Raw genomic sequence first — 14,284 nt, forward strand, 5'->3', positions numbered from 1 at the left:
AATAATGTTATTAATTGCTGTCCAAACTAAGACTGCCCAAAATTCTCCAAACACAACGGAGGTCTTTATCAAGACTGGTTTTAGTACTTACTGTACTAATGGGAAGTTTTGAAAACTTGCTATCTTTCCTGTAGCTATTTTTACTGAGCATTCTGCTCATATCCACTAAACAATCAGCTCCTTAAATAGCAGAAGAATAAGATCTAAGAATTTCTTTTGAAGTCACTGGACTAATCACCTGCTTTTCTAGTTACACCAGCAAAACCTTGGCTAGAAGGAAGAAGAGAAGATTTAACTAAGGAAGGAAGAGGGAAGTTTTACATAGCTTTAGAAAACTATTATGCATGAATGTGCCAGATATGTGACTTGCTTCTTGTATTTCTTGTTAAAACATGTATGAACCACAACTGAATCGAAGACATACCATTCTACCAAACAGTCCATAAAATTACATATTTCTAGTGAGAACAAGTGAGATACCAAATAACTTACATGAACACTTTAAAAAGATAATTTTAATAATAATGCAAGCCAGCCCACCTGAAGATGTCTTCCACAAATATGACTGGCTCACTTCAAAAGCCCTGCAATAGCCAACTATGATCCTTTTGTCACAGGACTACGCAACTCCCTCAAAAACTAATCAAGTTATGTGATAGTAATTCAATACACAACATGCCATCAGGTCTAAGCAGCACTGTATATACTATCATGATTACATGAAATTGGAAGCAGAGTTTTCTACTTCAAAGCAGAATTTAAGATAAGTTTCAGGTTCAAAGTAGTTTAACGCTCAAATTAGAACAGTTTAAACTCAATACAAATGCTATCAAATTGGGCAAAACAGGATGAGCTACACATGGAGTAAAACGATTTCAGTTGTTGCTTTGCCAATATTATTGGTTAAGGTTTCTTTTGATCTTCCACGTAACACCCACACCTGGCCCAGTGTCTGGCATACCATCTGGCTCTACTCTACCATCTTCACCAGGCTTCCTAGCCATGCCAGACACCCTGCTACTGTGTGCTGGGCTTCCCTGCCACCAGCCCTCCACTGGATCATCAGAGTGAAGCATTTCTCATTATTAACCATATGTGCAATGCATTAAATAGGGATGTGAAGGACTAGTCTCCTCCCCTTACCCCCCATGCTGCCTCTATCAGAAAGAGGCAGCAAGCGGAGAAGGGGGGGAGCAGACAAGGAGGGGAGGGTGCTTCCAAGCGACAGTGCCACTTTAAGCCTGGGGACAGACCCCAGGCTCCACATGGCACTGCTGCTTTGAAATGCCACAGGGAGCCTGGCTGAAGGCTCCTCCCAGCCTTTCAAAACAGCAGCATCGCAGAGCCCAGGATCAGCTGGGGACTCCCCCACTGACCCCGGGCTCCATGTGGCGCAGCTGCTTTGGCACTTTTGACTTTCGCCTTTGAAGTGTAGCAACATCGACTATTCCAGCGTTTCCCAAACTATGGGCTGCGGCCTAGTACTGGGCTACAGGAAAAAAAATACCAAGCCTCAGCGTGGCTGTCGGGAGCGGAGTGGGGCAGGCTGGGGGGGGAGAACAGCCACTGGGAAGCAGGGTTGGGGACAGTGGGGCTGTCCGGCAGAGATCAGGGCAGCCAGCTGTCCAGCGGAAGCAGGATTGGGGGCTGCGGGGCTGTCAGGAGGAGATTGGGGTGGGCGGTGGAAGCAGGGTTCCAACTAAAAAACGGGTTCCAACTAAAGTAAAAAGTTTGGGAAACCCTGGTCTAGCCAGCTTTCTATGCATCTTACTATTTATCCAATCCATATTCCCTTAACTTGCTGGCAAGAATATTGTGGGTGACCGTATCAAAAGCTTTGCTAAAGCAGGCACTGGGGGCTTTGGGAGGACCAGAAATAACTTATTTGAATATTCATCATTTGCAAATATATGTTACTAGTCCTCCAAAAGCTTGTGAATTGATTTACTGGTCTCGTGTCAAAAAGTTTGGGAACCCCTGGATTATTCGATTAGTCAATATTTAACATTCTTAGTATTAAATCCAAATATAACTGGCATTCCAAGTCTATGTCTCGTGGCAGATATCTTTCAAAAACTGGACTTCTATGGCAAATTGCTCATCTGCTTTAATACAGATTTTAAAGTCTAATAAAAAGTTGCTTAAAGCTTTTGGCTAGATTGTTAAATCTAGTTGTTAATTAGTATACATTCTTATTATCCCCTCTTTTAGTGTCCTAAAAAATTGTTTTCAGTAAAATTTCCATTAGCAGTAACATTTTTTAAAACACCAAATTTAAAATGAGGTATTTCTAAACATCTTAATGTTATCAATTACTAAATGCATTTCTCTCACCAGAATTTCTTTTACGAACAGCAAGTTGGGTATAACCTTATTTGAAAAGATCTACCTTGTCTAGTTTGTTTGGTTAAAAAAAAAAAAAGGTAGAATACAGGGATGTTAGAATTAAGGATGTTAAGTATCGATTAATTTACTAGTCACGTAGTCGATGGAATTTCCATCGCCTAGTCATCAGGAAAGGGCGCTTCAAGCACTTACTTCCACCTCAGGCTGTGTCTGGCTTCCACTCTGCACTCTTAGATAGGATTATTCTCAGGTCCCCCAACAGTCTCACAACAACCCTCACGCTGTCCCTCTGCATTATTAAAAGGGAAGCAGCAGCAGCAGCTGACTTATGCGGAGACAGACAAGCAGACAGGCTGCCATTGCTGTGTCCCTTTAAAAAAGCAGAAGGACAGCACGACAGTTGTCTTGAGACCCAGTGGATGACCAGAGAATAAGCCAGCGTCTTTGCACGCCGGCTCCTCTCTGTCCCTTTAAGAGTGCGGGGAGGGGGAGTGATGAAATAGTCAATAGTGCTACCCAATAAGCTCCTGCTTATCAGGTAGTTGACTACTCCTTCACATCCCTAGTTAGAATGTAGCATGTTTTCATGATTCACCAATAAGTCTGGGGCTCGTTGGTTAATCCTAACGACTCTAAGAGGCAGAAGGGGAGCCAGTACCTGTGGAAAGCAGGCTCCTGAAAAGCTGCCTGCCCCCCCACCCCCGCCGCTGACTCCTACAGAGGTGCAAGGGGTGGGGGTAGGCAAGAGCCAACACTTGTGGTAGCCAGCCTTTAAGCTGTCTTTCTATGCATGCCAGCTCCCATGGAGCTGCCTCGCTTCCGTACTGCTGCCTCTGATATAGAAACAACAGTGTGGTGAGTGGGAACAGGTGGCAGACGGTACACATGGGAAGCACCAGCACCATGACTATACTGGCTGTCTGGAGCCACCTGTACCTCCACCACCCCCCTGTGCTGTCACCTCTGTATCAGAGGCAGCGAACAGGCAGGCCTCCTGTCTCCCCTCCTCCATGTAAATGTGTAACCATTGAAAAATTCAGCAGTTACACATTTACAAACACACATGTTTGCTAACATCCCTAGGCGGATAGCAAATCCAAACCTGATTTCCTGCTTCACTGGAAAATTTTGTAAGGTCAACCTTGCTTATATGTACAATAGTATATATGATGTACTCACTACATAAATAAAAGTTTCTGAAGAGACAAATATACTCACATCTCCTGGAAAACATGACAGGATGGTCCTGTTCAGGGTTTCAGAAAAAAATCAAGTACATATTCATGATAATTGGATTCTGTATCTTGAGACCTTCTTCTGCACTGACTACTCTTTGTAGTACAGCTGTCAAAGATGTGCAGGGATCTCACATTGCCAATTAAGAGCTCCATCACAGAAGACATGGAAATGCACTGGATACTCAGCAGTAACTTATATCCCCACAAGCCACAATTACAGTCAGTGTTCCCTCTTAAGATCTTCCAATCAGGAGCAGAGTGAGTTTTGGCTTGTGCACCAATATTGAGGTCATGTGCGCTGATTTGGATGTGTGTCACCATGGTACCAAATTTATTAACACACACACACACACCCCCCCCCCAGCGCCAGAGCAGAACCCTGCGCCATGCAGCAGGTCCCATTACCAATTGCCGGAGCAGACCCTCCCCCCCCAGCCCTATGCTGCAGGCCCCATTCCTGGCCCCAGCCCCGCTGCCATGTGACAGTCCCAGCCACTGGAGCAGGCCACCTCCCCCCTCTTCCCCCTGCCCAGCCACTGCAGCAGGTCCCAGCACCCCACACCAGTGGCTCCCTCACCACACCGTGTCAGACAGCCTCGCCTGCCAGAGCAGCCATCAGCCACAGAGCTCTCCAGCGGAGGTGGGCAGGGAAGAATTTTTTGAGTGCAGCCATGAACCTTAGCAGAAACATTGATTACAGTCCCTATTACACATGTCTAGGAATAAACATGTAGCTAGGAATTTCCCACATTCAGTGGACTTTCTAGTTAAGTGTACAGAATCTGATCATTAAAACTAGGGATCTCAGTGTGTAGACAACTACACCATTAACCAGTAAGCCTGAGCTTATTAATTAATCATGTCAACTACATGCATTTCCCACCCCCAACCCCCGCTTCGGCTACCATGGAGCAGCCTCGGTCCATGGTGGGAGTTTGGGCCCCCCACAGACAGGGGGGCTATTGTCGCCCCATACAGAGGAGGCAGCACCACAGGGTGGTGGTAGACTCCCTGAAAGCAGGGCCAGGAGGTCAGTGGGGGCTGGCCCTGCCCCCAGGGACTATCAAATAGGCATGTAACCGCTAAAAAATGATGTAGTTACACAACTACTCAATTACATGCTACCCAACATCCCTAACTGAAACAGGCTTTGCTTAGCTTCCAATGTAATAAAATAGAAGATGGACACCAGCAAAAGCTTTTAGCATAACAAAATGGGAAGACAAATGAGATTTGCAAACAAATAATTTTACCAGAGTCAGAATTACTATTGCCACAATTAGTAATTTTCCGAAATAGTTAAAATTTCTTAGCTCTAAACATCAAAAACTCTGAATTAAAACAATGTAATATTCCTACACAGAGCAAATGTTATTATGCTGAGGTTAAAAGAACTAAGATTCAACTATCTATTTGTTGGATGAGACCAGATGCCTGAACTAGAGCTGAGGTATGACTAAGACAATGCAACATATTTAATTTTCCATTGCACTTAATTACTTAAGTTTCCACTTTAATTACTTGGGGCCTCATTCCCGGAAGAAAACCAAAAACAACATACCAAGACTGGCAGACAAAAGGTATAGCCAATATTTTAGAATGTTGTATTTAGAATCAGTGTTAGAAAACTTTCAGAAATTGAATTATTCTGTATGTAAGCTAGGTATTCACTAGAATAACTGATTCTGATCCAATTATATGATACAATCATTAAGCTTCATTCCACAGCTATTCATTTAGACACTATAGCTTGAACCAATGCCATCACATACAAAAATATTACAATGTTCTAATTAACTGAATAGTCAAGGACTTTAATGGGGATATGATGAAATTTAATGAAGAAAAGTAGTGCAATTATTCAAGGATTAAGAAAAGAGAGCGACTTGAGGCTACCGGTTGCACTTTCCTAAACTGGGTCTCTGGTCCAGCAACATCCATGTTTCTGCACCAGGACCGGAGACTCCTGATAGACAGGAAGCTGAGCGCAGAAGGGCAGCAGGGCTGCCGGGTGGGGTCAGCAACTGAGCCAGGGCTGGGAGAAGCCTGGAGCAGCAGTACTAGAAGTGACCTCCCCTGGTCCAGCAAAATCCTTCATCCAGGACCAGCCAGGTACCAAGGATGTCAGACAAGGGAGGTCCAACCTGTACTAAATTGTGTGTATAAGAAAATAGCTGTCCTAAGTATACATTTTCTTAATCCATAGATATTTGAAAACAGTTAGTAGTAACAACAGGATTATGAGTCATTACCTCAGGGTTGGGCAATAATTTCTGGCTGCCCCGGAAGGGGTGGGGTCAGGATGCTTCTGGGCTTCCCCATCCCCATGATTGGTCTGGGGGTGGGGGACCCCTTTTACCCCCCTCCCACTAGGCCTCCATGCCCCTGGAAGGGCAGGAAGAGGCTTTGCACTCTCCCCCACCACCAGGCCAATCAGGGTTTGGGGGCGGGGGAGCGTGTGACATCTCCTCCCGCCCCGCGAGCAGCACATGGTGCTTCAAAGCTTGGCCAACTCCCGAACTGGCCTGGGAACAGGTGAACGGCAGGGCCTCCGCAGGCTGAATCAACCCACAGAGGCCCTTTGGCCCACCCCTGTATTACCTGAAGCCCAAGTTACATGTTACACGAGATTACGTAGCAAGGATGAACATTAAGGATACGTCTAGACTACAGGGTTTTGTCGACAGAAGTTTTGTCGACAGATACTGTCGACAAAACTTCTGTCGACAAAGAGCGTCTACACTACATCCAATTCTGTCAACAAAGCAAGCCGCTTTGTCCACATAACAGTGTGGACACAAAGGACAGTGTACATGCAATAATGCCTTCTATCGACAGAACTCTGTCAACAAAAGGTGTTATTCCTCGTAGAATGAGGTTTACATATGTCAACAAAACTGCTGAGTTTTGTCGATGTTATGTCGACATAACTCAAAGGCAGTGTGGACGCAGGTATAGTTTTGTCGACAAAAGTCCACTTTTGTCGACAAAACCCTGTAGTCTAGAAACACCTTAACAGAAAAAGAAGTATACTAAGGGGTTTATAGGAAGATTAACAGATTTCCCTAAGGAAGTTTTAAGAAAAAACACAAAACTATTTGTGGTATCCATCCAGCAACAAATTTAACAGCTTTTAGGTTTTGTTTTGTTTTTTATAAGGGAATTTTGTCTATGAAAGCAAGCAGCACCATTTCCAATACTTAACTTTAAAACAATGTTAAATACTCTGTGACTTGTATCTTTTACCCCTATGAAGTTTGCAATTTAATACCTTTGTGGATGTTTCTAGTTGCACAAAGTGGTTGCCCTATGATACCAAACTTCCTGCTTATCCATGTGATGTGCTATGCCTTTAAAACTCCAACATGGAATCTGCATATGGGGATAAGGCAAGTTTCTTCAATAGTCAATAAGTAAGAGGGTTCCAAAGTGATCTTGACTACTAGTGCCAACATCTCCATTGGTGTTTGTTTCCTGAAAGTCTCTTGAGTTGGTGGACCAGGAATACAGAGGGCTCACTTTCGATATTACCTGTACAAGTCACTGCCATCATAACGGCATTTCACATTGTGAACTTCTGATGAGTTTCCAAATGGATGTAAATCCAATAATGTTTAAATTATTAACGATGGCAATTAAAGAATCAGAGAGTGTAATATTCTAACCAATCCCAATAATTTCATCAAGTATTAATCTCTTCTCTGAAGCACTAATTTAAAATTACCAAGAACAGTTACAACATGAAACTCAGTAACAAAGCTAGGTTCTTGAAACAGGAATTTTCAAATTAATTCTAATAATAAAAATATATCAAATCTCAAAATTAAAGCCAACCATCTGAGCAAACATGATCACCAGAAAATTTAGGATCTCCAAGGAATAAAGTATTATAGTTAAGGCACAGGATAGTCTTTGTCACCTAGTTCATTCACTCCACATCTAAGCAGCATAATTATCTCTAATTCATATAAGCCAGAAAAATAAAATTCTATCATGAGCAGAGATGCAAGCGACATCGGATGGATGACACACTAGTCGACTAGTTGCTTCCTCCCGATCAGAAAGACGCAGCAAGGGGGCTGGGGAGAGTAGGGAGTGCTGGGGGTAGCCATCTTAAAAGCCAGTTTCCCCCAGCTCCGTGGGAGGGGGCTAGGGAGCAGTTGCGGCGTTCCACCTTTGAAATGAACAAGAGTCCCCACTGGGTCTCTTGTACATTTCAAAGCAGAAGCATGGCATGGAGCCCAGGGCCAGTGAGGAGCTCAGAGTCCCCTGCTGGCTCCAAGCTCCATGCAGCACTTTGGTCTTTGAAAGGTAGCAAGAGCCCACCCAGCTGTTGCTACATTTCAAAGTGGAAGTGCCCTTATCGAAAATACATTGACTATTTGATTAGTTAATTTATTTTAACATCCTTAATCCTGAGATGGAAATATTTAAATAAAACTGATAAACGAAAGTAGATACTAAAGTTTCACCACATAAAAATGAAGTCAACACACTGTTTATTAACTAATATCTCAGTACAGTAGTATTAAAGTTAAAAACAAGCTCCATGTTTTATAATTAAAAAACAAACAGTTTCCGGGTTGCATTTTTAAACCTACATATAAAAGTGACCTATAAGGTGCCAAGCCAAATTTGTCTTCGATATGTAATTTCCACAATGCATACAATTTCTGCAAACTACATTATGAACACAATTATATACAAGTTGGGCTCTAACAAACAGTGATTAAATAGTGTGACAAAGTACATTTTAATCATTACATCATGTCCATGTAATAAACAATTTGTTCAAATGTTAAGCATTTAAAAAAAATCTACCTTCTTTGCCTTTATATAATTTTGCACTATACAGTCTATATAAAATCTAAGTTTGCAGCCATTTGAAAGCCCCTTAGAATCAGGACTATTCAATGGCTTCTAAATTCTGTAAGACCTAAAGAACTTTATCAAGTGTGCAGAGATCATATAGAACCTCAAGTTCTTACAAGCATCTCCAAAGGTAGGAACACAAACTTAAAAATAAATAGATCCTTACAAAAGCTGACTTACAGCATGCAATGAGCTAACTTAAAAAAAGGCAGAAACTTTCATCTGTTCATATACGTTCATTAATCCGAAAATAAATTACAAGCACAGCACTCTAAGTAAATATACTCATTTTCCTTACAAAATGTAACTTGCATGGATGCATGCAGCTTTAAAATTAAAGTTAGCAAAAAAAGCATTTTAAGTAGGGATGTTAGATAGCATGTAATTGAATAGCTGTGTAACTGCGTCAAAATTTAGCGGTTACACCACTATCTGATAGTCCCTGGTGACAAGGCCAGCAGCCAGTGCACTCCCAGCCGCACTACCTGGGAGCCCCTTGCTACCGCACACTGCTGCTTCTCTACCAGGTGCAGCAGCATGGGGTGGCAGCAGCCCCTGTCCGCGGAAGGTAGGACGCAGTAAGGGCGGCGGGGAGGAAGGGAGGGAAAGAGGGCAGGCAGGTCTGTGGGGCTGGCACACATGGGGAGCTAACTTAAAAGCATATTGGTTCCACCCTGCCATCCTCACTCTCTGTGCTGCTGCCTCTATCAGAGCCAGCAGCGTGACAGCAAAGGGGACAGGGACAACTGGCTCTCTACAGGCACCAGTTCCCACCTCCCACCCCTTGCTGCCTCTAATACAGTCATGTAGTCGACATGATTAACAGATAAGACCAGGTCTATTGATTAATCATGTAGTAGTCCACATGTTGACGTCCCGAATTTTAGGCATTGTATTAAGCTCTGAAAATTACTTTCAGAGAAATAGGTAAAAAAACAAAGTATTTGTTTTAGCTATTAGAGCTGGCTGAAAATTTTCAAACAAGAGGCCTAAATTAAAGTTGCATGAAAAAAAAAATCTTGCTTTTTAACTCATTGTTTCCCCTTTTTCTTCCCTTTTCAATAGCAAATATGGAAAGGATGGGGGAGAAATCTCTACTGAAAATTCAGTTCCTGGAAGTGTGAAAATTTATAAATAAAATGTTTTGGGAATCTGTGGGGTTTTTGTTTCAATACTAATCTTTCAGATGTTTATTCAAAGAATTATTACTTGCATTTGTGACATGTTTTCACTGAATAAACTTTAACGTTTTGCTTTGCATTTCAAAAGCTTTCAGCCTCAAAAAAGGTCTGCAAAGAATGTTTTTTAAAACAAATTCCAGAAAGTAAGGTGGTACCATCAGCTCCGTAAAACGTTCATGTTACACAGAGAAAAGGAGATGCAGGAACAACAGAAAAAGGATTTATGTGCATGTAGTTCCAGATTTTGAAATCCCAGTGCAGAAGTGCCTTCTACTGCTCTACCTGTACCTACCTGTAAAACAAAGTGTTTTAGCTCTGTAGAACTAGTTTCTAGCTCTGTAGAATCGGCCAAATATCACCTAGAAAGACAAGGCGGATGAAGGAATATCTTATGGGCCAACATCTGTTGATGAAAGACAAGCTTCCAAGCTGACAACTCTTTAGGTTTGTGGCTGGGTGAGTTCAAAAGCTTGTCTCTCCCCAACAGACCTTGGTCCTATAGAAGATATTACTCCATTCACATTGATTCTAATGACCTTGTACCAATATGGCTACAACACGTACATACAAATTACACTAGTAGTTTTATACATTTTATGTATTATGTACTGAAATATGCTGGTCAGGGTAGCAAACAGGATAAATGGGAGGACAGGCAGGGGATGGATGATGGCGCATGGAATATTTAATCTTAAATTACCTTCAAGTTCAGTTGTAAACTTTGATAGCTATTAGGATCTTTCAGCAAAGCATGCTTTTAGTGTCAGTTCAGTCACTACCGGACAGCTGCCCACATCACTGCAACTAGTGATCTTGGTGACTGCCTTCACAAAAATTCAATGAACATGGAGATACTGATTCTCTCACCATAGAAATGTGGTTCCTCCCAAACTCAAGTCATCATGAGGAAACTGTCTGGATGACAAGGGGAAACTTATGTTGTTGCTGCTTAGACTGTTCGCAAGCTGTGAAAAAGTCAATGACCTCTTTCTAGGGTGATTAGACTCATCTTTTGCATATGAACAAAAATTCACTCTTTTGCTTATATTTAAAGTAATTAGCTGTTATCTTAACTAGAAACGGACAGCATTTATTTCACCATAAAAGAGTATGATAGCTTCAATGAATATGCAGTTGTGTTTCTGTATGAAAATCAGTTAAGTATATTTGCAATTAGGTCAAATTAGACAGTAAACTGATTCCTTGTACATTTTCTGAAACATGTATTTGATTTTTAAGAAGTGATGGGTAAATTTAGCAACTTCAAAATTATATTTTCAATACTTCGAGAATAAATCACAACTTGCAAAAAAAAAATTTTACCTCCTTCCCCACCTTCTTTTCCAGACCCAAATACCCAATCTTGCAGATACCCATCCCCTAAGATAAATCAGTATATATACCAAAGATGACATCACATGAACCATGGAGAACAGTTTAAGATGGCGAATAAAAAAAGAAAAAAGGGCAGGTTGAAAGAAATAATGCTCCATAGAGTTACGTTAAATTCAAAACAGGAACATCAAAAGTACTTAATAACTATGTGCAAAGCCACATGATGTTGCAAGGGGAGGCATGAGTTCACCCCAGTGATGTGGCATCAGCGTGGTAAATTAAATGTAGTTGCCTACTGCCTGGATTAGACAGGGAACAAGCCCGGTTAAGTTTGGATGCTTCAAATGCGAAAGGGAACAGTGATCACCCTACAGGAGTAACTTCAAGGCGGCAGATGGCTCAGCACTCTTTCCCTACCAGGAATTTGAATGTAGGCTGCCATGCTGTCAGTCCAGGGCTTTAGTAAAGCTCAATTCCCAGGTTTCAAGGCACTTTGGTAAACAGAGAAATCGATGGAGTGAGAGAGGAGGGAACACGTAAGGCCCTCACCTCAGCGGGCAGGCACTATGTTTCCTACCTCGCCGCATCAGGGTGGTAAGCGATATGGGTGGGCATCCCACCAGGTAGAAACCCCCACCCCAGGGGTCAGTCCGGGCACGCTACTGCACTCGGGGCAGTCACAGTCATGGTGGGTCATCTTCCCGCGCCGCGGCCTCTGCCTGCGCCACTCGGGTCCGCGGGGCCCCACCCAGCCCCCTACGCGAGCGCGAGAGGGTCGCCACGGTCACCCGCAAGGGGCGCGCTCAAAGCGTCCGGCCCACGCGCATCGCAGACCCCGCCGGGCGGCAGCGAGATCGGCTCCCCTCGGGGCGCGGCGGTGGCCAAGCGCGTGCGCTGCGGGAGGGTCTCTCTCGGCTTCTCCTGTCAGGCGCGGCGGAAGCGCACGTGCGAGACGCACCCGGCCTCTCCCGTAGCACGCACCGTGCAACTGACGCAATGGGAGCCGCAGCCGCCCGGTGTCCGGCCCCGCACCGAGCCGGGCCGCGTGCGCCCCCTCTTCATCACGTGCCGACTTCCCCCTCTTCACTCCCATCTCACGCACGCGCCGCCCCTCGCGCTCGCCCCCTCCCCCTCCCTTTCTAGGCCTAGCGCCGGGCGGGCCCCAGGCGGTGACGGCACAATCTCCACCACGCGCCTAACTCACGGGCAAGGAATCCACCCTCCCCCCCTCCTCAGGCCGGCACGTCCCCCTCCCCCTCCACGCGCGTGCGCTTCTCACACAGCTTCGCCGACCACTCTCACCCCCTGCCCCGCCGCAAGTGGGGATCGCCCCTCTCCAGACCCGCCACTTAGGGAGCGCTCCCGCCTTCCCCGCCGCCTTCTCCACTGCCCGGGCTCAGGGCAGCAGAGATCTGGGCGTACGGGCAGAGGGAATGAAACACTCACCGGTTCCACAGTCGCCATCTTAGATCGATCTGATCGCACACAAGCGCAGCGGGGAGGGGAGAGGGCGGATAAAAAATCAGATTCAAACCCGATTGGTTGCCAGTGGGTCACGTGAGGCCCACGGCCGTTTGAAGGGAGCTCGGCGCCTGCGCAGGGCGGGGAAAGGAGGGGGAGCGGCGCCTTCTGGGAACTGTAGTCGCGGGGCGGGGGGGGGGATGAGAGCGAAGGAGGCCGGTGCCCCTCCCCCTCCCTGCCTCCCGCCCACAGGAGAGAGACAGTCACGTGGCGGAGGGGGAGGCAGACAGGGGCGTGCCAGGCTGTGTCTGAAGGGAAGGGACCCCCTAGCGGCCAGACGCGGTCACTGCAGGAGCGTGCGCGTCACCTCTGCATCCCTGTTAGGTACGGCCTGGCCTGACGTTGCCCCTCCCGGGGGGGGGCGGCCGGGGGTGTCTGCACTCACAATGCATGATGCAGTCCTGCCCCCCTGCACCAGGGCACCCTCAGTCCAGAGGAGACTGAGACGCCCTCCTCAATGGGAAGATAATCACAATCTACATTACATCTTATTTAGAAAATACCGGACAGTTCTAGTTTCTCATGTAGATTTTCTCAATTTGTTTCCGGAACAGAAAGCTCAAATACTGGACTGTCTGGGTCAAAACTGAACACCTGGCAACCCTAATGCCAGATTAGGCTGGTCGGTATTAAAAAAAAATTAACAACAAATAGTCTAGTAGCACTTTAAAGACTAACAGAACATGTAGATGGTATCATGAGCTTTCCTGGGCACAACCCACTTCTTCAGACTGTGCCCATGAAAGCTCATGATACCATCTACATGTTTTGTTAGTCTTTTAAGTGCAACTAAACTGTTTTTTAAGTTTTTCCTGTTACAGACTAACTCGGCTACCCCTCTGTGTTAGAAAATTAAGTTGGCTTACTTGTTTCGCTCTGAGGTGTGAAAAATCTCTGGGAAGTGGATTATCTATGCTGGTGGCAACCTTTCCACTTGGGAGGGTTGTGTCTGCACTCAAGCTCTACAGTGCTGCTGCTGTAGCATTTTAAGTGTAGACATATGCTTAGAAAGACAAAGTGGCGAGGCAATATCTCTTACTGCAGAAACTCCTGCTCATACAAGAGACAAGCTTTTGAGCCAGACAGAGCTCTTATTCAGGTCTGGCGAGGGTACTACCAGCATCACAGCAAAATGTAAGTGCAACAGATTGTTTAGCATAAGTAGTTAGCAGAGATAGTAAGGGACCATTCCTACACCTATCTCTCTTTATAAACAGAAGTTGGTTCAATAAAAGATATTACCTTACCCACCATGTCTCTCTATAGGGATGTAAAAATTCATTTAAAACGATAACCCCGTTACTGCTAAAATCCTAGCGGTTACACAGTTACATGCTGCAGGTTACAAAACCTCCCGGGAGCAGAGCTGGCAGACAGCATCTCTACAGTTGCAGAGTATTTGGGTCATAACTTCCTCTGTCATTGTACCAACGTATACAGTTGTAATTATTTTTCCTTTTTCCTAAAAAACAGGTACTTCCAATCTCTTCTTGATGACAAAGAAAGCTTCCCACTTCCTCAGCACCAGCTTAAGAATTGATACTCTTAATTTATTATTAACAGCAAGAAAATCAAATGCAACTGCCTTGCTCAAAATAAGGAAATAAAAACTAAAAACTGCAGCTTTATAAATGTCACTTGATTGTTTTGAGAAGAAAACTCTTAATCAGCAAGTTACATGAAATAAATAAAATGCTTATTATTCATGGAAACCAGAAAAAACAAGCCCACTTTTGACATCTATCATGCACTTGAGACTGGCCATGAACAAATCACTTCAGTAAGAACAAG

General features: G+C 44.5%; 1 protein-coding gene across 5 annotated transcripts in view; it reads right to left on the reverse strand.

The window, feature by feature from the left end:
• EIF4E (eukaryotic translation initiation factor 4E) overlaps positions 1–14,284 on the reverse strand; it is a 52,263-nt gene that overhangs the window by 36,324 nt on the left and 1,655 nt on the right. The window contains exons 1-2 of one of the 5 annotated variants that reach the window (XM_014577057.3): positions 12,419–12,557; positions 10,505–10,552 (exon numbers count right to left, since the gene is read on the reverse strand). The exons of 1 other annotated variant lie outside the window; for it this stretch is intronic. In XM_014577057.3, coding sequence (XP_014432543.1) covers positions 10,505–10,507 — 3 coding nt within the window. In that variant the 5' untranslated portion in view covers positions 10,508–10,552; positions 12,419–12,557. Of the gene's footprint in view, positions 1–10,504; positions 10,553–11,953; positions 12,108–12,418; positions 12,584–14,284 lie in introns of those variants that run through there. 3 more of the 5 variants (XM_075929648.1, XM_006130137.4, XM_075929647.1) reach the window with 3 other exon arrangements.

Source organism: Pelodiscus sinensis, chromosome 5, assembly GCF_049634645.1.
Source record: "Pelodiscus sinensis isolate JC-2024 chromosome 5, ASM4963464v1, whole genome shotgun sequence".
Lineage (NCBI taxonomy): Eukaryota > Metazoa > Chordata > Testudines > Trionychidae > Pelodiscus > Pelodiscus sinensis.